The sequence below is a fragment of the Vombatus ursinus genome, unplaced genomic scaffold (assembly GCF_900497805.2).
Source record: "Vombatus ursinus unplaced genomic scaffold, bare-nosed wombat genome assembly UNPS02014798.1, whole genome shotgun sequence".
Lineage (NCBI taxonomy): Eukaryota > Metazoa > Chordata > Mammalia > Diprotodontia > Vombatidae > Vombatus > Vombatus ursinus.
The window spans coordinates 78,522,443-78,546,054 of NW_020954576.1; the positions used below are offsets into that span (position 1 = coordinate 78,522,443).

Sequence of the window (23,612 nt, forward strand, 5' to 3'; positions counted from 1 at the left end):
TAAACTATTTCACATTTCCACTGCCCTGCTTCAGCGGCTACTCACAGCTTACCAAAAAAAGTCCAAGCCTCTGATAGAAGGTTTAGTATGAACCTAAGCCTTCAGTCCAGCCTTATCTCATCCTGCTCTTTTACATACTCTGTGCTTTAAACAAGCCTGGCTGGTCTACTTAGTACATACTTCTGCATTTGCTAATGTTCTTTGTATTCTGGAATTCCTCATTGTCTTGAAAATTAGATCACATACTCCAAGCACTTAATAAGTGTGTTGGATAGAAAAAATCAAGAGGAATAAAAATAAAATTTCTTTATAATTTACTGATATGAATATTTAAAAATGCTATAATTTAGTATCCTTTTAATATATTTTTGCTGAGTTTTAAAATGCAATGCAAATTTAAAATTTCACATGTTGCATCCTTCCTTCCTCCCCAAAAATAACATACGTGCATTTCGAAATGAATTTCTAAAATCACCTATTAAACCCATTTATCATTTGAAACAGTATTTAAGCTAAGATATAAAGAAAATTTCATATTCTTTTATTTAAATTCCCAAGTATCTTTCTTTTTTTTTCTTTTTTAAAAATTTATTTATTTTTAGTTTTCAACATTTACTTCCACAAAATTTTGAGTTACAAATTTTCACCCCATCTCACCCCTCCCCCTCCCCCAAGATGGCATGCATTCTGAATATCCCTTCCCCTAGTTTGCCCACCCTTCTATCTCTCCCCCCCTTCTCTTATCCCCTTCCCCTTCTACTTTCCTGTAGGGCAGGATAGATTTCTGTAGTCCATTTCCAGTGTTTCTTATTTCCCAGTTGCATGTGAAAACATGTTTTTTAAAACATGTGTTTTTAAAACTTTGGGTTCCAAATTTTCTCCCTTCCTCCCTCCCCACCCACCCTCATTGAGAAGGCAAGCAACTAAATATAGGTTGTATATGTGCAGTTATGCAAAACACTTCCATAGTAGACATGCTGTGAAAAACTAACTCTATTTCCCTTAATCCTGTCCTACCCACCCATTTATTCTATTCTTTCTTTTGACCCTGCCCCTCCTCAGAAGTGTTTGCTTCTGATTACCCCCTTTCCCAGTCTGCCCTCCTCTCTATCATTCCCCTGCTCTCTTGTCTCCTTCTCCCCCTATTTTCCTGTAGGGTAAGACAGATTTCCATACCCAATTGAGTATGTATGTTATTCCCTTCTTAAGTCAAATCCTGTGAGAATAAGATTCACTCATTCCCTCTCACCTTCCCCTGTTTCCCCTCCACTGTAAGAACCTTTTTCTTTTCTGTTTTTTTGTGAGATTATTTACCCCATTCTACCTCTCCCTTTCTCCTTCTCCTAGTATAATCCTCTCACACCTTACTTTTATTCTCCCGATATGACCCCTTCATCTTCAACTCACCCTGTGCCCTCTATCTGTTATCTATCTATCTATATCTATATCTGTATCTATACATACATATAATTTTTTTCTCTCCAACTACCCTAATACTGACAAAGGTCTCATGAGTTATAAATATCATCTTTCCTTGCAGGAATGTAAACAGTTCAACCTTAATAAGTCTCTTAAGATTTCTCTTTCCTGTTTACTTCTTCATGTTCCACTTGAGTCTTGTATTTGAAAGTCAGATTTTCTATTCATCTGTGGTCTTTTCATGAAGAATGCTTGAAAGTCCTCTATTTCACTGAATGACCATTTTTTCTGGGAGACCGTGGTAACAGTTCCAGGGCAGAAAAGAGTGCTTGTGCATTTGTATCTGATGGTCCTATCTTGGAGGGCAGGGGGGAAGAAATTTACATAATAACTTTGTTATATATTTGGAGGGAATAGCAAGTGGTAGATTGTAGATTTGCAGTTTCATGTGCAATCATCTTTTTTATTATGCTGTGTTATGGAAATGCTTATTTTTTCCATGAATTGAAAATAAAATTAAAAAAAGAAAGAAAGAAAAGAGTGCTTGTGGTTATTCATGGAGGAGAGCATAGACCAGGAGAATTGTAAACACACCTCTCCATAGATCATACTAGCCTGGAAAAATTGAAAACTTATAGACCCCCACTCCTCCGCCCCAAAATTAGTTCTGGAAACAGCCGCACACAAAACCTAAGCTTTGGGACAGTGCCCCCTCCACCCTGGGAGAGAGACCAACTTTAACATGTAAAGCTGAAAGTCAAGAAGTAGGCTAGAAAAATGAACAAACGACAACAAAAAGAACCAGACCGTAGAAATTACTATTGTGAAAGGGAAGATCAAACAGAAACTCAGAAGACAACAAATTCAAAACTGCTACATCCAGAGCGTCAAAGAAAAATATGAATTGGTCTCAGCCCCAAAAAGTTCCTGGAAGAATTCAGAAAGAATTTTATAATTGAATTAAGAGAGGTAGAGAAAAAATTGGAAAAAGAAATGAGAGTGATATAAGAAAGTCAGGGGAAAAACAAAGTCAGGGAAAAAGTCAGCAGCTTGGTAAAGGAGGCACCAAAAAATACTGCAGAAAATTACATCTTAAAAATCAGAATAAGCCAAATGGTAAAAGAGGCACAAAAATCCACTGTAGGGAAGAACTCCTTAAAGGCCAAATAGAAAAAATATACAAAAATTCACTGAAGATAAGAACTCCCTAAAAAGCAGAATTGGCCAGATGGAAGAGGAGATACAAAAGCTTATTGAAGAAGATAATTCCTTAACAATTAGAATCGGACAATGATTCAACACAATCCCAAAGAACTAATGATGAAGCACACTATCTACCTCCAGAGAAAGAACTGATATTGTTTGAATAGAGACTGAAGCATGCTATTTTTCACCTTCTTTCTTTCATTTCTTTCTTTTTGTTTATGTCTTCTCAAATGAAATGACTAATATGAAAATGTATATCTGTTTGCTTACCATCTTAGGGAAGGGGAAGGAAAAAGAGGGAAAGATAGAATTTGGAACTCAAAACTTTAAATAAAAATGTTAAAGATAAATTAGAATAGGTAGGTGGAAGCTAATGACTCCATGAGACATCAAGAAATAGTAAAACAAAATCAAAAGAATGAAAAAAAATGAAGAAAATGTGAATTATCTCACTGGAAAACCAACTGACCTGGAAAATTGATGGATAAGAGGTAATTTAAGAATTATTAAACTGAAGTTTAGAGCCAAGATGGCAGAGTAAGCAATAAATTGCTGTAGCTCTCTCATATTTACCTCCAGACCACCTTAAAATAGCAACTCAGAATAAATCCTGGAGCAGCAGAGACAGCAGAAAGATGGGGTAGAGTGGCCTTTTAGCTTAAGAGACTTGGAGGATTGGCAAGAAAGATCCTTCTCACTTGGGTAAAAGGGGAGTGAATTACAGGACAGGAAGCAACCCAGCAAGCCAGCAACAAGCTCCACCTCATCAAATGAGCAGGAGCCCCTGTATGGTAGAGCAGGGAAATGCCAATAGCAAAACTCCCTATGTGTCTTAGCATAGCCAGGGGAACCAGCAGACTACAGCTCTGAGAACCAGCATATGTGTCAGTGTAGCCCCAGGTGGGCAGGTGTACTCCAGTGGCCAGCCTCCACATGTTTCAGCACAGCCCAGGGCAGATGGGCATATTCTGGTGGCCTGAGTGTGCTTCAGCACAGTCCTGGGCAAATAGGTATCCTCCAGGGTCCAGATCTCCATGTGCTTTAGTGTAGCCCTGGGGAAATGTAGAAACACCCCACCTGGCCTTAGCACTTGCTAGAAACCACCACTTAGACCTCAGTTCAGCATCAGGTAAGCTGCTAGACCTCTACAGCCTCCAGCAGCACCAGCCACACCCCCACCCAAACCCCTCAATACAGCACCTGACATGAGAGTCCCCTGTGGACCTCAGGGTACCATCAGTGCAGCACTAGGTAAACAGCCAGGGCCTGCCGCCACTGGCACAGGAAGCCTGAGATAGAGTCCCTTCCACCCTGGGAGCAGAGATCAAATTTAAAAGAAAGGGAAAAGACCCTTCCCCCCCCCCAAAAAAATAATCTGACAATAGAAGAGTATGGTGACACCAACTCAGAAGAGGACAACAATGTCAAAACATCTAGGGGCAAAACCCCGAAGAAAAACAAGAAGTGGTCTCAAGCCCAGAAAGAACTCGTGGAAGAGCTCAGAAAAGAGCTTAAAAATCATATAAGGGGGCAGCTAGGTGGCGCAGTGGATAGAGCACCAGCCCTGAAGTCAGGAGGACCTGAGTTCAAATCCGGCCTCAGACCAAACACTTGACACTTACTAGCTGTGTGACCCTGGGCAAGTCACTTAACCCCAATTGCCTCAAAAAAAATCATATAAGAAAGGTAGAAGAAAAACTTGTAAAAGAAATGAGAGTGATGCAAGAGAATTATCCAAAACAACTCAACAACTTGGAAAACTGCTTAAAAAGAATTGGCCAAATGGAAAAGGAGATACAAAAATCCACTAAAGAAAACAGTTCCTTAAAGAGTATATTTGGCCAAATGAAAAAGAAAGTACAAAAGCTAATTGAGGAAAACAACACCTTAAAAATTAGAATTGGGCACATGGAAGCTAATGACTCTATAAGACATCATGAATCAAACAAATTCAAAAGAATGAAAAAATGTAAAATACCTCATGCGAAAAACAACTGACCTGGAAAATAGATGCAGGAGAGTGAATATCAGAATCACTGAACTACCTCAAAGCCATCAAAAAAAACAGGAGGACCTGGACAATATCTTTCAAGAAAACATCAAGGAAAACTGCCCTGAGGTCCTGGAACCAGAGGGTAAAATAGATGTTGAAAGAATCTACCAATCACCTCAGGAAAGAGATCCCAAAATAAAAACCCCAAGGAATATTATAGGCAAATTTCAGAACTATCAGGTCAAGGAAAAAATACTGAAGTGGCCACACAGAAACAATTCAAATTTTAGGGCGTCACAATCATGATCACACAGGACTTGGCAGCTGCAGCATTAAAGGATTGAAGGTCTTAGAACATGATATTCCAGAAGGCAAAGGAACTAAGACTATAATCAATAATCACATACCCGGCAAAACTAAGCATAATACATCAAGGGAAAATATGGTGATTGAACAAAATAGAAGGATTTCAAGCCTTTGTAAGGAGAAGACCAGAACTAAACCAAAAATTTGACATCTAATATCAAGACCCAAGAGGAGCATAAGCAAGTAAAGAGGGAAAAGAAAACAAAAGGGATTCAATGGAGCTGAACTGTTTACATCTTTATATGTGAAGGTGATACTTGTAACTCTTAAAATTTATATCACTAACAGTACGGGTAGAAGAAATATACATAGACACAGGGTATGGGTGTAAGGTGAATTTGAGGGAATGACATAAAAAATTAAGGAATGAGGAAGAGGAATACCATAAGGGGCAGCTAGGTGGCGCAGTAGATAGAGCTGTAGCCTTGGAGTCAGGAGGACTGAGTTCAAATCCAGCCTCAGACACATGACACTTGCTAGCTGTGGACCCTGGGCAAGTCACTTAACCCTAGTTGCTTCAACAAAAAAAAAAAGAGAAGCATAAAAAGGTAAACACAAAACAGATACCATAAAGGATTCAGTAACTCCTAAGATCCTTCTCATTATTAGAGCTATTAGGAGTCTACATAGACAAGTGGGCCCAGGTTTGATTTGACTGTAGTGGGATGATAACTAAAAAAATTAAATTAAAGGGTGAAAAGTAAGGATGCACTGGGAGAAAGGGAAATGGAGAGGAAGAATGGGTAAATTATCTCACAGAAGAGAGGCATAAAAGAGCTTTTACAGTGGAGCAGAAGATGGGGGAGGTGGCATGGAGCACTCAAAACTTATGGAATTGGCTCAAAGAGAGAATCACATACATACTCAAGTGGGCATAGAATCCTATCTTTCCCTACAGGAAAGGAGGAGGGGAATGGGATAAGACAAAGTGGAGGGAGGGCATCTAATAGACTAGAGGGTGGATTGAGGGAGGCAGCAGTCAGAAACAAAACACTTTTGAGAATGGACAAGATAAAAGGAAAGAGAGAGTAGGATAAATAGGGAAAACAGGATGGAGGGAAAAACACAGTGACCATAACTATGAAAAACATTTTACAGTAAGTTCCTCTGACAAAGGCCTCATTTTTCAACTATATTAGATAACTGAGTCAAATTTATAAAAAATAAGAGCCATTCCCCAATTGATAAATGGCTGAAGGATATGAAGAGACTTTTTCAGATGAGTTATCAATGCTATATACATATATAGTCATATGAAAAAATCCTCTAAATCACTGTTGATTAGAGAAATGCAAATTAAACTATCTCTAAGCTACCACGCAACACCACTGAGATTAGTCAATATGACAGAAAAGGAAAATGATAAATGTTGGAGGGGATGTGAGAAAATTGAGACACCAATACATTGTTGGTGGAGTTGTGAATTGATCCAACCATTCTGGAGAATAATTTGGAACCATGCCCAAAGTGCTATAAAACAGGCATACCCTTTGACCCAACAGTATCACTATTAGGTCTGTATCCCAAAGAGATAAAAAACAAAAAGGAAAAGGACTACCTGTATGTACAAAAATATAGCATCATGGTGGCAAAGAATTGGAAACTGAAGGGATGTTCATTAATTGGGGAATGGCTGAACAAGTTGTGATATATGATTGTGATGTAATACTATTATGCAATGAGAAATGATGAACAAGATGCTCTCAGAAAAACCTGGAAAGACATACATGAACTGATGCAAAGTCAAATGAGCAGAATGAGAAGAACATTATACACAGTAATAGCAATATGGTACAAGGACCAACTGTGAATTCCTTAGCTATTCTCAGCAATGCAAGTACTTATAATGAAAAATGCTAGCCCTCTCCCACGAGAGAATTGATGAACCCTGAGTGCAGTGTGAAGCATACCTTTTTTTACTTTCTTTCTTGTTGTTTTTTTCTTTTCTTTTTTTGGGGGGGGGGTCTTTTTTCTTTCACAACATGACTAATATCAATATGTGTTTTGCATGACTGCATATGTATAACCTATATCAATGAGGGAAGAGAAGAAGAAGGGAAGAAGAGAATTTGGAACTCAAATATTTTTTAAATGAATGTTAAAAATTGTTTTTCTGTGTAATTGGAGGAAAATAAAATATTAAATTTAAAGAAGAAAAATAGTTTATTCAGAGGATTTAGTTTATTTTTAAATCTAAATTGTGGATTTGATGATTTTTATAAAAAATATTTCAGCTAGGTTGACCTAGATCCTTTTTTCCATAAATAATTTATGTAATACTTCTACATTTAGGCAAAGGTAGTTATTCCCTGAGAGAGGCAAAATTGTCATTTTTTTCAAAGTCTTAGTATCATAATAAGCACCATAATAAGGAACTTGGTTTTTCTAATTAACATACTTTCTGTGACATAGTTTGCTCTCCTGTTTCTTACTTTAAAAAAAATCAACGTTTTGATTGTACTACAACTCATTTGAAGGACTTCTTAGAAAACTGTATAACTTGCATATTAGAATATAATGCTAGCTCGGCTAGCTACTAGAATGTGATAGCTGTTTTGAAGATTTGTTTTCTTTGCTGTCCAAAGTAGAAACAACTTAAATTAAAACTTCAAGATAGCCTTTGAATGGTTGTTATTCTTAGATTTTAATAAGATCTTTAGAGTTTAGTTTTTGGGTTGTTGTTTACTCTATGTACATAAAAGTTTGATTTCATAGATGTAGATAGAGGTATTAGGATGACATAGACATAAAAATATATGGCTCATGAGTATATTTGTTTGTATGCCAAAACACATATTGTGCTCAGGCCAAACTTTTTAAAAAATATGTGAAACTTAAAAAAAAATTTTAAGTTGTGAGCAATATATGTTAAAAAAAAACCATTTGTTATCAAAAAAGAACAGAACTATCAACCTAGTGCTGCATTAATTCAGTGTGTATTCACTTTTACTTAGTATATATTTAAAAGGGTTTTATGTCATTTTAGATCTACTGCAAATCTTCTTGACCTAGGAGTTTTATCTAGTTACAGTATAGATTTCAAGGCCAAAATTGTAACTTTTGACCTCACAATAGTAGTTTATATATTCAGAATTATTTAGCAATATAATAACAGTAATTAAGCTAACATTTACATAACACTTTAAGGTTTGCAAAAGCACTTTACAAATATCTCAGCTTATCCTTTAAAAAAAAAAGATAGATACTATTGTTATCCTCATTTACAGACCAGAAAAATGATGCAATCAGAGGTTAGGTGACTTGCATAGAATCATTCTTCTAGTGTGTTTCTGAGGCCACATTTGAAGAAAGGTTTCTGACTCTAGGCTAGATACTGTATCCATTTTGCCACCTACCTGCCTCTAGTGGCAGTTAATCTTCTATGTGTAGTTAGGATATGTGGTGACAGTCTTGTACATGTATTGAGCCAAATTTAGTTACCGTGGAAAATATTCTGATATTTATCTTTAAACAGTGTCTTTCCCCCAGATTTTCTAGATTTTAGTGATATTAATAGTTCTTACGTTAGCCTTGTGATTAAAGGTTATATTAATATCACCTTTGATATATATCACTTTATAATATGTGATTACTGACGTCACATATCGTTAATACCAGAAAGGTGATAATAAAAAACCTTGAGCCACAAAGTGAAGTAACCTTAAAAATATTCTAGCTTTTTATATAGTTTTTAAGCAGAATTAGGAAGATATTTTACAGATAATTATGAAGCCTCTTCAAACCATTTATACCCCTTCTCAAATATATTGCCAATACCCCCCCTCCTCATCTACATATCTGCTGGCTCTTCTCTACGTTATTTTTTACATATCTTTCAATCCTTTATACCTCTTTAATTTCTTTCAAAGTATGTCATAAAAACATACTTCCAAAAGTTTAAGTAATTTATTCATTGTTGCATTGCATATTTACCTCAAGAACTCAGACTATAATCCAGTCTGGTTAAAGGCTCTTCTTGGTTTCTTTAAACAATTCATCTCTTTCATTTTTGTCCTTGAATTTGCAAAAGTGACTCCTCCTGACTGTAATGATGACTGCATTATTTGGCCTCTTATCTTCTGAATTGGTAACTTGTATTCTTTTTACAACACTGTAGGAATTAATAGAGTCTAGTGAGCGATTAAAATCCCAAACCAAAGAACTGAAAGACGCACACAGCCAGCGGAAACTGGCCATGCAAGAGTTTTCGGAGATGAATGAGCGGTTGACAGATTTGCACTCCCAGAAACAGAAGCTTGCTCGCCAAGTCCGAGATAAGGAAGAGGAGATGGAATTGGTGATGCAAAAGGTTGAAAGCTTAAGGCAAGAACTGCGTAAAACAGAAAGAGCCAAAAAAGAGGTTAGTAGTCAGGCAAATTCTGTAGTGGCTGTGGAATAACAATGGAAGCTCCTTTTTCAGATAATTTGAAGTAATACGTCTCTATATCACTGTATTTTTTTCACATATGAAAAATCATTACTATCTTAGGCGTAGACCTCTTTTAGTTTCATCATAGTTATTCAGTGAAGATTTGGATATTTGGCTTTACTCTCTAATAAATATTGTCTACATAAGGAGGAATATATTATTTTTATTTCTGAATTATAAAAATGAAAACTTGCTATTGGTTTTCTTTTTAAGTTGGAAGTCCATGTAGAATCTGCAGTTGCAGAGGCATCTAAGGACAGGAAACTGCGTGAACGGAGTGAACAGTATTCTAAACAGCTGGAGAATGAATTAGAGGGATTAAAGGTCAGTATGCTTTGCTTTTTTTGAAGTTATTTACCTCTTTTTTCCCTTCAGATCTAGGCAAATGCTAGCTTATTGCCACTTTGGATGTGTAAGGAGAAACAAAGTGCTCCTAGTTCTTTGTTATGAAAAAGTAAGAAAAGTTTGGAGATTCTAGTCTATATGTGTATACATACATACATACACACACATATATATGTATGTATATATACACATACACATATAGAGAAAGAGAGATAGAGAGATGTTTGATTATGCATACCAAAGCATGTCTACAAATATGATATAGCATTGTGCCAGTTTCTGGTTATGTGGTACAAATGTACTTCTTGAATTGCATTTTAAAATATCAAGAAAGTTGTTTTTCCTTTAAAATTTCAGTTGTTTTATGTGCTGAATTTTAATCAAAAATACATTTATAGCATAAATCTGTATGTGGATATGCATGTGCATATACATTCAGATATAGATATGTAATTTACTATTTCTTAAAGAATATAAATAATGATGATAGAACTGTTGAGATTGTTTTATATAAGTAGGTTAGCATATTTAGGATGTTCAGGTGACTAAGGACCTCACTAAATTGCTTTGTAGCTCACCTACTGTATATCTGGTCCTCAAGTTAATTAGTAATTTAAATATTGGTACTAATAGTAAGTGGCACTTCTCTGTTAAGTAGACCTCTTTGTGCCACAGTGAAAAACCTCAGACTAAGAAAGGCATCCAAGAATAGGAAAGAAAAACTAGAAGCAGAAGGACCTGACTATGACAACTGAAAATGGAACTTGATATGGGTTTTCTCAGTCCTCAAGAACAACTTAAAATGTTTTGTCATGGCCTTGAGCTCCTGACAAAGATATTTGGAGAATATTTTGGACGATTTATTGGATTGGATTGGAGAGATTATTATTATTGGACAGATAACTTGGATAGAAAAAATATTAAAGCTTCAACGATTAATGTGATTATTCTCAGGTCTTTAACAGCATGGAAGGTTTAAGACCATAAGACTTATTGAGTAGTGTTCCTTACTGACCCAGATACTTGGATTTCTTTCTGTTCAGTTGAATTAGGTGCCTTCTGTGAACACTTTGCTTAACCCTGGAAAAGATGTGAAATTTTAAGATAATATGATTCGTGTACTCATCACTATGGTGATATGACCTATCTAGTTATCCCAAATATATACCATTTAGAAAATAATATTTTATTTATTTTGAATGATGATTCAACTACCTACACAAAACCTTTTATGTAGATTATCTTTCTTAATATATTTATTGCAAAGCAACTAGCTTTTTCTACTTGTTTCAACACTGTTTAGAATAAGTATGTATTTTTAGCTGAAATAATTTCTAAAAGCTGTGCATATATAGTGTTTATTTAGTGTTAAGGGCTATAAAGGGGTCCCCTGAATTTACCTTTTTGAGTTGCCATATTTTCCAGAAACATTGGACCCAGAGCATGTTGGAGGCTCTGAATATGTCAAGTACGAATCTCTCTCTGAGCTGACATATTATGTTGTTGCACCCCAAGCTAGACTGCCTGTGTGTCCTTGGGAGGCAAGACAGACACTTGCCAGTCTATGTCAGGCTGGGATAATACTTGTGTAGCTGGGGTCCTTTGCAGATAAGCAGACCCTCCTATCTTCACAGTCTAACAGTTTCCAAGGGAAAAGAATAAGGCTTTTGCTATCACCTTGCTTCTCTGCATGGGGTATTGTCTTGTCTTTTTTCCCATCTTTGTTGCACCATTCCCCCTCCTGTGTCACATCCCTTCTTAGTATCCCCTCTTCCCTTTGTCCTGCTATTATAAAAATGTAAACTTCTGTAAAGACTGGGAACCCTTTGGGTTCCACATGTGTATTCATTTGTGTTATAATAAACCTGGTTTTCACATAAGTCTTGTGATTTCCTGTTAGCATTAGATAAACATATGCCTGTCTTTATTGCAGAACTGAGTTGGTACCATTTCACTGTTCTGTTTGGTAAGAGTTCTCCGTTATTTTTCTAGCAAAAACAGATTGGTCGCTCACCAGGTATAAGCAGCATAGAACATCAGCAAGAGATAACCAAACTAAAGGCTGACTTGGAAAAGAAAAGTATCTTTTATGAGGAGGAATTATCCAAAAGGAATGTAATACATGCAAATGAAATTAAAAATCTGAAGAAAGAACTGCGTGATGCAGAAGGCCAGCAGCTTGCCCTTAAGAAGGAGATTATGATTTTAAAAGACAAATTAGAAAAGACCAGGAGAGAGAGGTAAGGACATCAATATGAGTTGGAGAGATATCGCATGCAATTTATGGTTATGAATTTACTGTCCTTGAAGGAGTAATATGTATAATTTTCTTTTAGAGCATTTGTTCCAATGTAATAGGAGAATCTATAAAACAAATTTTGTGTACCGGGCAAAGTTACCATACAAAAAAGAGACATTAATCTTACAGCTGGCGGGCAGGTGGGATTGCACATTAATTCATAAAATTACAAATTTTCAGATTTGAAAGAGAACTTAAGAGCCCATATGATCCTGATCCATATATCAGTCATTTCTACAAATATACTCATTGTGTGGTGACTTAGCTCTTAGTTAAAGACATCTAACAAGGGATGGGGAATTAGAGGGAGGCCCATAGCTTTCTCAGGTTGCCTATTCTACCTTTGTTAGATCATTCAACAGGTAACAAAAGTAGGTTTACCTAACTGCAACATTGATATTAGTAGATATTAATCACATCACACAAGTGAAATCCTCATATCTTTCTCAAATAAATTATCATTTACCCACCCAACCTCTACTCCCACCCATCCCTATCCCTAGTCTTATACTTTAACTGAAGTGTAAAATTTTGCATTTATCCCTATTAACATTAAAGCCTGTACACATCTTTTTTGATCCTGGCTGTTTCATTCAACATAATAACTTACCCTCCGAGTTTTTGTTTAGCTGCAAATTTTATACATATGCCATTCATCTCTTTTATTCTTTTATCTTAGTCATTTATAAAAAATATTTAATGTTGTTGAGTTGTTTCTAGCTATGTTTAACTCTTTGTGTCCCCCATTCAGGGTTTTGTTTTTGTTTTTTTTTTTTGGTTTTGTTTTGGTTTTGGGTTTTTTTGGCAGAGATACTGGAGTACTTTACCATTTTCTTCTCTGGTTCATTTTACAAATGAGGAAACTAAGGTAAACCAGGTTAAGTGACTTTCCCAGCGTGACAGAGCTAGCAAATGACTGAGGTCAGATTAGAACTTAGGTCTTCCTGACTCTAGGTCTGGCACTCTCTCCACTGCACCACTTAACTTCCAAAAAAAAAAAAGAAGTTAAATAGTGCAGAGCTAAGAACAGATCCCTAGATGGTGTGGTGGAAAGAGTGCAGGGCCCAGAGTCAGAAAGCCCGAGTTCAAATCTGACCTCAGAGATGTATTAGTTTTGTGACTGTAAAATGAGCTAGAGAAGGAATTGGCAGACCACTTCAGTATCTTTGCCAAGAAAACCCCAAATTCAGACACGACTGAAAACAACTGAATAACAACAACAACAACTAGATCCCTGAAACATTTCATTAGAGATCTCATACGAAATTAGATATATAACTGTTCATGGGTCCTCATGGTACTGACCATTTATAAAGTTTCAAGCCCTACCAGCTATACTTTTATCTCGCCTGGTTAACCCACAACTCTCCATCTGATCCACAAGAGTAACACTAGTGTCTTTGTCTCATACTTTCATAAAATCTAGGTAAATTATGTCTACAGCATTCCATTGCAACCTGTAAAACAAGAAACAAGGGAAGTCTGGCATGATCCATTCTTGAAAGTCATGTATGGCTGGCTTTTTAGTCATTTGGTAACCTTCACTTTAATAATACATTCTAGAATTTTGCCAGGCAGTAATCAGTTAAGTTCACTGACTGCAATGTGAAGATGACTCTCTTTCTATTTTTTAAAATTGGGGTAACATTTGCCCTTCAAGTTATTTTGTATCTTTTCCATTTTCATTGTTCTGCCCAAGATCAGTGACTGACTCAGAAATCACTGAACATATTTGACCTGATCCTGGTGACTTGAACTCATTAAGGACAGCAAAGTTCCCTCTTGGTGTCCCTATTTATTTTGGCTAGCAATTCCTTATTAGCTAGTTTTGTATTCTTTCCAATTCAGATTATTCCCCTTAGCAAAGAAAATAAATGAAATAAAAGTTCTGCCTTCTCTCTGTTATTATCATTTTGATCTATGTCCAGATTGCTACAGTTTTACCCCTACTTTGATCTGTTTCTTTTTCCCAGTATAGCTAAAAAAAATTTTTTTTTTTGTTATCCTTAGTATTCCTTGCAAGTATCAGCTCATTCTGACCTATTTAATGTTTTAAGCTGAGGTCCAGAAACCCAAATGCTGCCCTCAGATACAACCTTCTTAACTGTTTATTTCCCAAATCTGCCTTTGTAAAGCTCATACCTTTGATCAGTACCAGTGATGAAAATACCATCTGTAGTCCTAAGGTCTTCAATTAACTCATGGAACAGAAAACATCTTCTGTCTATCAGACTATGAAATCTTGAAAACTGAGACCTTAGTTTGCCCTAAACTTATTAAGCCAAATGGATGCTTTTTGGTCTATCTTCCCAAAGTCATTTCCCTTATTCAATAATTAAGTTGAGGAATTGCCAAATTTCCAATTTTTAGCCACCACAAAAGAGCTGCTATAAATATTTTTATACAAATATATAATTTTCCTTTTCCTTTGATCTCTCTGAAGTATAGACTTCATACAGTGGTATGACTGGGTCAAGAGTATGCAAAATTTTATAGTCCTTTGGGCATAGTTAACTATCCAAATTGTTCTCCCGAATGGTTGGACCAGTTCACAACTCCACCATAAGTTCATTAGTGTATGTACTTTTCCTTATCCCCTCCAGCAATTGTAATTTTTAAAAATTTTTTAATAAATTCATTTATTTTTAGTTTTCAACATTCACTCCCATAAGATTTTGAGTTCCAAATTTTCTCCCCATCTCTCCCCTCCCTCCACCCAAGATGGCATGTAAATTGATATAGGCTCAACATACATATTCATATTAAACCTATTCTCACATCAGTCATGTTATATAGAAGAATTAGAATCAATGGGAGAAACCACGAGAAAGAAGAAACAAAAAAGAAAAAGAAAAAAAGAGAGAGAGAGAGAGCAAATAATATGCTTTGATCTGCATTCAGACTCCATAGTTCTTTTTCTGGATATGGACAGCATGTTCCATCATGAGTCTTTTGGAATTGTCTTGGATCCTTGCATTGCTAAGAAGAGACTGGTCTGTCAAAGTTAGTCATCACACAATGTGGCTGTTCCTGTGTACAACATTCTCCTGGTTCTGCTCATTTCACTCAGCATCAGTTCATATACATTTTTCCAGGTTTTTCTGAAGTCTGCCTGCTCATCATTTCTTATAAAATAATAGTATTCTATTACATTCATATACCATAACTTGTTCAGCCATTCCCCAAGTGATGGGCATTCCCTCAATTTCCAGTTCTTGGCCACCACAAAAATGTTTACTTTTTTTATGTTTCTTTCGAGTCTTGTGTTTGAATGTCAGATTTTCTGTTCAATTCTGGCCTTTTCATCAAGAATGCCTGAAAGTCCTCTCTTCTGTTATATGTTGATTTTCCCCTTGAAGGATTACTACTCAGTTTTGCCAAGTAGGTTATTCTTGGTTGTATTCCTAGCTCCTTTGCTTTCTCAAATATCATATCCCATGCCCACCAATCCTTTAGTGTGTAAGCTGTTAAATCTTGTGTTATCTTGACTGAAACTCTGTGTTATTTGAATTGTTTCTTTCTGGCTGCTTGCAATATTTTCTCCTTGACTTGAGAGCTCTGAGATTTGGCTATAATATTCCTAGAAGTTTTCATTTTGGAATGTCTTTCAGGTGGTGATTGGTGGATTTCCTGGATAATTTCTTGAAATATGATGTCTAGATTCATTTTTTGATCATGGTGTTCAGGTAGTCCAATAATTCTTAAATTATCTCTCCTTGATCTCTTTACCAGATCAGTTAGTTTCTAATAATATATTTCACATTTCTTTTTATATTTTTTTCTTTCTTTTGACTTTGTTTTACTATTTCTTGATGTCTCATAGAGTCATTAGCTTCTACTTTCCCAATTCTGATTTTTAAAGAATTATTTTCTTCAGTGAGCTTTTGTACCTCTTTTTTTCATTTGGCCAATTCTGCTTTTTAAGGACTTTTTTTCTTCGTTGAATTTTTGTGACTCTTTTACCATTAGGCCAATTCTGTTTTTTAAGGTGTCATTTTCTTCAGTATTTTTTTGGGGGTGGCCCTCTTTTACCAAGTTGTCAATTCTCTTTTCATAATTTTCTTGCATCACTGTCATTTCTTTTCCCATTTTTTCCTCTGCCATTCTTATTTCTTTCCTTAATTCTTCCAGGAATTTTTGTTAGTCTTGTGTCCAATTAGCATTTTTTTCTTTGAGACTTTGCTTATAGCTATTTTTATGTTGTTGTCTTCTGAGTTTGTGTCTTGGTCTTCCCTGATGCTAGAGTAGTTTTTTATGTTCAGGTTCTTACTTTGTTTTTTGCTCATTTTCCCAGTCTATTTCTTGACTTTTTTACTTTATTTTAAAGTCGAGTTCTGCTCACTTAGAGGTAGGGAAGCACTGTCCCATTCTTTAGGCTTTTGTGTGCTGCTGATTTTTTTTTGTTTTTGTTTTTTTGTTTTGTTTTGTTTTGGTATTAATTAATTTATTTTGATTTATCAACAATCACTTCCATAAGCTTTTGAGTTTTAAATTTTCCTCTCCTTCCTTCCCCACCTCCTCCCCCAAGACGGCACACAATCAGATGTAGGCTATACATATATATTCCTATTAAACATATTTTCAAATTAATGATGTTATAAGTAACAATTAGAACCAATAAGAGGAACCACAAGAAAGAGGAAACAAAACACAACAGAAGAAAAAAAGTAGCAAATATTATGATTCAAACTCCATAGTTCTTTCTTTGGATGTGGATAGCATTTTCCATCATGAGGACTTTGGAGATGTCTTAGATCCTTATATTGCTGAGAAGGGTTTATTAAGTTTATCAATATTAGTCATTACACAACGTGGCTGTTACTGTGTACAATGTTCTCCTGGTTCTGCTCACTTCACTCAGCATCGGAGCATACAAGTCTTTCCAGGTTTTTCTGAGATCAGCCTGTTCATCATTTCTTATAGCACAACAGTATTCCATTACATTCATATATCACATTCACAGTTATGATTACTATCTGTGTCTTTCTCTCCATCCTTTTGCCCCCCCGTTTCTGCTTTTCTTTCTCCTTTCTCCTTTTCCCTCCTCACTAGTGTTTTGCTTTTGACAACCACCTCCCTCAGTCCCACCTCCCTTCTATTAACCCCCTCCCTTTCCTTCCCCTTTACCTTTACTACTTCTCTCCCTTCTATCTCCCTTCCCTTTTCTTTCCTCTTTTCCCTCCTATTGCCTATAGGGCAAGTTAGATTTCTATATCTAAATGGTTATGTTATTCCCTTCTTGAGCCAAATCTGATGAGAGTAAGGTTCAAACAATGGTCATCTCTCTCCCTTCTTTCCCTCTGCTGTAATAGGTTTTTGTGCCTTTTCCTGTAATATAATTTATCCTTGTCTGCCTCCTCCTTTCCTTTTCTCTCAGTACATTTTCTTAGGTCAGATTAATCTACTTACTTGGATCCATTTAACCCACTTGATTAGATTATTTTTTATTATTATATCAAAATCAATTTATACCCACCTCCTTTATGTATACCCTTTGAACATGGTGTAATAACAATACAATTCTCAAGTTACAAGTGTCAACTTAAGTAATTGGCTGAGATCATGAGCAAGCAGTGCAGAAAGAGTGAGACCATGGAATATTACTTTGGTGTCAAAGAAGATCAAAACATACAATCAGAAGGAGACAACAAAGTCAAAACTGCTACATCCAAAGCCTCCAGGAAAAATATGAATCAGTCCCAGGCCTTGGAAGAGCTCAAAAAGGATTTTGAGAAGCAAGTAAGAGAAGTAGAGGAAAAACTGAGAGTGATGCAAGAAAATCATGAAAAACAAGTCAACAGCTTGCTAAAGGAGATCCAAAAAAATACTGAAAAAAATAACACCTTAAAAAATAACCTAACCCAAATGGCAAAAGAGGTCCAAAAAGCCAATGAGGAGAAGAATGCCCTAAAAAGCAAAATTGGCCAAATGGAAAAGGAAGTCCAAAAGCTTACTGAAGAAAATACTTCCTTAAAAATTAGAACGGAGCAATTGAAAGCTAATGACTTTATGAGAAATCAAGACACTGTAAAACAAATCCAAAACAATGAAAAAATAGAAATGTGAAATATCTCATTGGAAAAACAACTGACCTGGAAAATAGATCCAGGAGAGAGAATTTAAAAAATTATTGGACTATCTGAAAGCCATGATCAAAAAAAGAGCCTAGACATCATCTTTCAAGAAATGATCAAGGAAAACTGCCCTGATATTTTAGAACCAGGGGACAAAATAGAAATGGAAAGAATCCACTGATCTCCTCCTGAAAGAGATCTCCAAAGGAAAACTCCTAGGAATATTGTAGCCAAATTCCAGAGTTCCCAGGTCAAGGAGAAAATATTACAAGCAGCCAGAAAGAAACAATTCAAGTATTGTGGAAACATAATCAGGATAACACAAGATTTAGCAGCTTCTACATTAAGGGACCGCAGGGCATGGAGTATGATATTCTGGACAGCGAAGGAGATGGGACTACAACCAAGAATCACCTATCCAGCAAAACTGAGTATAATCCTTCAGGGGAAAAAATGGTCATTCAGTGAAATAGGGGACTTTCAAGCATTCTTGATGAAAAGACCAGAGCTGAATAGAAAATTTGACTCTCAAATACAAGATTCAAGTGAAACATGAAGAGGAACACTGGAGAAGCTCCAAAATCACTGCAAAGGATTTGGCATTATGATCCATATAGGACAAACCATGTAGGTGAAGAATGTTTATTAGCGTGACAATGAGTTAAATGGATAGTCCATAGAGACAGTTCATCAGTACATGTCTCTTTAATGGATGCTGCACTTGGACAATGAACTAGGTCTAAAATTGAATGAAGGGAAAAAATGGTCTAGATTGCACTTGGAAAATTGCATGGCAGTTTCAATGACCTCATTACTCTCAGGGACAAAATCCTAACTCTTTAATACCAGTTCTTCTGATATAAAAGCCTGGTAAAGCCACATGGCTACAAATAATGGAACTCTGGGCAGAAGAATAGCTAAAACTTCAAGTTAGTCAACTGACAGTGTAAAGATGAATTATGGGCATTTGAAAATATCCTCAAAGAAATGAATGATTAGAAGAATAAGTTAATCTATCACCACAAATGAGCAAGGGATAACAAAGGAACACCCTCCATGAAGTATTGGAACCCAAACAATGTCAAGATAATACCACAACATCTTGAGTGGATCCCTTGTAGGGAACTTGCAGAGGACCACACATGGACAAAAACTGAAAAGCATAAGAAGGCATGGATAGGTTGTGCAGGAAGCACCCTCATCAGTGAGATCATGGAACAGTTGAAATGCTGAAAGCCAAAGTTTTCTTCTAAAAAAAAAAATAAGTCCCTGGAATCTTTAGAATGCAAACTCTAATATATGTGTTTATAAGAAAAAAAAGTTACAAGTGTCATCTTCCCTTATAGGGATGTAAACAGTTTGTCCTTATTAATAACATGTTGTTTCTTTCTGTCCCATTTACCTTTTTATGTCTCTCTTGAGTCTTGTGTTTGAAAATCAGATTTTCTGTTGAGCTCTGGTCTTTTTATCAGGAAGGTTTGGAAGTCCCCTATTTCATTGAATATCCATCTCCTCCCCTGAAAGATCATGCTCATTTTCGCTGGGTAGTTGATCCTTGGTTGTAATCCAGGCTTCTTTGCCTTGTGGAATATCATATTCTACATCCTATGGTCTTTTAATGTAGAAGCTGCAAGGTCCTCTATAATCCTGACTGTGGTTCCATGATATTTTGTTGTTTTTTGTTTTTTTGTTTTTTTGGGGTTTTTTTGCTTAGGCAGTTGGGGTTAAGTGACTTGCCCAAGGTCACACAGCTAGTAAATGTCAGTTGTCTGAGGCTAGATTTGAACTCAGGTCCTCCTGATTCTAAGGCCAGAGCTCTATCCACTGCACCACCTAGCTGCCCCGATTCCATGATATTTCAATTGTTTCTTTCTGGCTGCTTGCAATATTTTCTCTTTGACCTGGTAATTTTGGAATCTGGCTACCATATTCCTTGGCGTTTTCAATTTGGGATCTCTTTCAGGAGGTGATTGGTGAATTCTTTCTATGGCTATTTTACCCTCTGGTTCTAGGACCTTAGGGCAGTTTTCCTATATGATTTCCTGAAAGATGCTGGCCAGGCTCTTTTTTTCATCATGATTTTCAGGTAGACCAATAATTTTTAAATTGTCTCTCCTGGATCGATTTTCCAGGTCAGTTTTTTTTTTACCAGTGAGATATTTTATGTTTTCATCTATATTTTCATTCTTTTGTTTTTGTTTGACTGATTCTTGCTCTCTCATAGAGTCATTAGCTTCCATTTGCCCAATTCTAATTTTTAACAAATTGTTTTCTTCTATTGGATTTTGTACCTCCTTCCCCATTTGGCCAGTTGTATTTTTTAGGGACTTGTTTTCTTTGGTGTACTTTTTTTTCCAGTTGGCCAATTGTATTTTTTAAGGATTTGTTTTCTACAGTTAATTTTTGTCCTTCCTTTTCCAAGCTATTGACTCTCTCTTGCATACCTCTCATTTCTTTTCCATTTTTTCTTCTACCTTTCTCATTTGACTTTTAAAATCCTTCTTGAGCTCTTCTAAGAAAGGCTTTTTAGGCTTCAGACCAGTTCATATTCCCTTTTGAGGTTCCAGATGTGGGTTTGTTGACAATGTTGTCCTCTTCAGAATTTCTGCCTTGATCTTCATTATTCCCATAATAAGAATCTATCATTTGTTTCTTTTTGCTCATGGTGTTTGCTTATTTCCTGGCCTTTGAAGAGGTTGAGCTCTTCTGCTGGGGAGCAGAGGGCACTGACCCAAGCTTCTTGTGTTGGGAGCCTAGGGCCTGGTCACTGGCTTTGTGTGCTGGGACCTCTAATGCTGGCAGTTGGAGGCTGTAGGGTTTTTTGTTTTTTTGGTTTTTTTTTTTTTGCTTAGGCAGCTTACCTGGTGTTGGGTTGGAATCAGCAACACTGGCACTCTAGGGGTAGGATTGGGTAGTCTGGCCCCTGGAGTTTGCCTGCTTTTCCTTTCCTTTCACTTTCCTCAGCTCCTTTCAGATGGATGTTGCAGGACGTTTATCTGCCTGGGGACCCTTGGAGCATTGTTTCCCTTAGTTTTGCTGAGGCACTGGGAGACCCAGTTGCTGTAGAATGCCAAGACACCCAGTGGTTTTCCAAGCTGGTTTCCACCAGTTCTCCCCGCCCCCCCCAGACACCCAAGGGTCCAGGTGTTTAAGTGCTCCACCACCTGGGTTTCAGGATCTCCTCCCAGTATGCTGAGATGGGGCTTTCCGCTAGCTTGCTGGGATGCCTCCCATTCTGTACTGCTCCCCTTCCCCCAGGGCAGTAGGGGCCTTTCCTGTTAATCCCTCAAGCTACCTGGGCTTCTGGACTGCTGCATCCCATCTTTCTTCTGGTTCAGCTGTTCTAGAGTGTTTCCTGGGGTTATATTTTTCTGGGCTTTCAGAGATTAATAAGGGAATGTAAGAGCAACTTACTTCTTACTCTGCCATCTTGGTTTCCGGAAGTGGAAGTCTGCTGCTGTTTTCAGAGTTAGTTCTAGGGGTTTGCAAGTTTTCAGTGCTTCCAAGGTGGTATGATCTTTGGAGAGCTGTGGTCGTTGCTGTCATGGTCTGCACTCTTGTCTCTACCCAGGAAGGGCCCCTACTTCCCTGCAGCTACAAGCAGTGGCCCTCCTCATGACCCTGGGACTGTGACCATGATCCCAACTCTCCTGTAACCACAAGCTCTAGTGCTCCTCTTGGCCTTAGAATTGTGACTGGGTCCCCTGCTTGCTGTAGCCACAAGTGCTAGTGCTGTTATCTGCCTTGAAACTTCAAGCAATGTCCCTGTTCCCTTGTGATGGACCACAAACACTCCTCTTTCCCTTGGAACTGTGACCTAGAACTCTTTATGAGCAGTAATGTTGCCAGTCAGCACCAGCAGCACCCAGAGCCAGCAAAGCGTCCCTTGTAATTTCTTTTGAATAGGTGTCTTACTTCTATGTTCTCTGGGCTGAGAGCCCGCAAACTTCTTGTTATGCTTTTGCCACATTCCCTAAGGCCTAAAGTGTTGCTGCCACCTGTACTTGCCTCCACCCTGATGTCACAGACTTCTCTTGCCAACCTCCCAGGTTGTCTTAGGCTAGAAAAATCTCTCACTTTGATCATTTATGTCTCTGCTGCTCCAAAATTTGATTTGAGGTGTTATTTTAAAATCTTTTGGAAGGGAATATTCGAATAATTCTGGTGCCTCTACTCTGCCATTTTGGCTTTCTTTCTTAAGTGTTTAATAAATACTTGTTGACAAGGGGGGAAAAACTTATGCTTATGTCACATACTACATATCCCAAAATATATTTCTCAGTTAGAGTGTGTATGTAAGTATATGAAATGTTAATACGACAAGCTCTGGGGAACTAGGTCCATAGTTTCTTTTTCAGCTTCCATGTCATCCTTGCCACTTCTTAGAGACTCCAATTTTACCATGAATTTGAATCACTTATATGATATAATATTCAATCCCTTAACTTTTTTTCCATGATATTTTTGTTACAGTTAATCATATTTTTCACAGATACAGAATCTACTCTCTAGGGTTTCGATGGAGTCTATATGTTTGTTGTTTGAACTGATTCATAGAATCTTCTATTCAGAAGGGAGAAAAGATATCTCCTTCATTTTGTATAAGAGAAAATTTAGTCTCAAAGATAGTGACTTGCTCAAAGTCATATATGTAGTAGAGCTAATCTTCAAACCATGATGCTTCTCTCTGTCTCTCCCTCTCCCTCCCCCTCATACACATGCGCACACACAGACATGGAGAAGGTGTGTCTATGCATGCAGTTTTCTGTAGCCTCTGCTTCTTTATCTGTCATTTTCTTTAAGTTTGAAAGATTTTGTATTCTTTTGGATTTGTTCAGTATTTAGCCACATAGCTGATTTACACTGGTAGAGTTCTTCACTAGGAGTTTCTACCACAGATATAATTGTAAATCTGGTCAGAAAATATACACACACTTGCACACACTCCCTGTTTTGTGCTCAGCAGTGGATAAATGTTTTATATGTACATGAACATGCTGTATATGTGAGTATTTTTGTGTATTTTATGTGTATATATATCTTTTATATGGTATCAAGAAAAAAAGGGATTTTAGAATTTTAATTCATACTTCACTATAATGATGTCTTTCCAATGTTATCTAACAGTAAAATATTTTTTGAAATTAACATAGCAAGATTGTCTAAACTAAGAATTAATTTTAAAATTAATACTAAAATAACATTCGTGATTAAATTTAGTAAAATTGCAGATTGGCTTAGAAAAGCCTAATATGTTTCTTTAAAGTGTTCTTTGAAACCCTGCTTACTCTGACTTATGTTGAAGACATTTTTAAAAGCCACAGCTGCCTTGTATTTTATTTGTAGCTATCCTGTATAGACTTGTGGTACATCTTGTTTCCTCGAGAAAATGTGAGTTCCTTGAAGGCAGGGCCTCATTTTATTTCTATCTGTGTATCTGTCAGTTCTTAGCACAGTGCCTGGCACAAAGGAAATGCTTGT

The 23,612-nt window shown here is 36.7% G+C and overlaps 1 protein-coding gene across 2 annotated transcripts in view; it reads left to right on the forward strand.

Annotated features, from left to right (window-relative positions):
• The window catches only part of LOC114049604 (serine/threonine-protein kinase MRCK alpha), a 410,500-nt gene that overhangs the window by 285,268 nt on the left and 101,620 nt on the right, over window positions 1-23,612 (forward strand). For both annotated transcript variants that reach the window (XM_027870863.1, XM_027870864.1), the window contains exons 13-15: window positions 9,102-9,344; window positions 9,627-9,737; window positions 11,751-11,998. In XM_027870863.1, coding sequence (XP_027726664.1) covers window positions 9,102-9,344; window positions 9,627-9,737; window positions 11,751-11,998 — 602 coding nt within the window. The remainder of the gene's footprint in view (window positions 1-9,101; window positions 9,345-9,626; window positions 9,738-11,750; window positions 11,999-23,612) is intronic.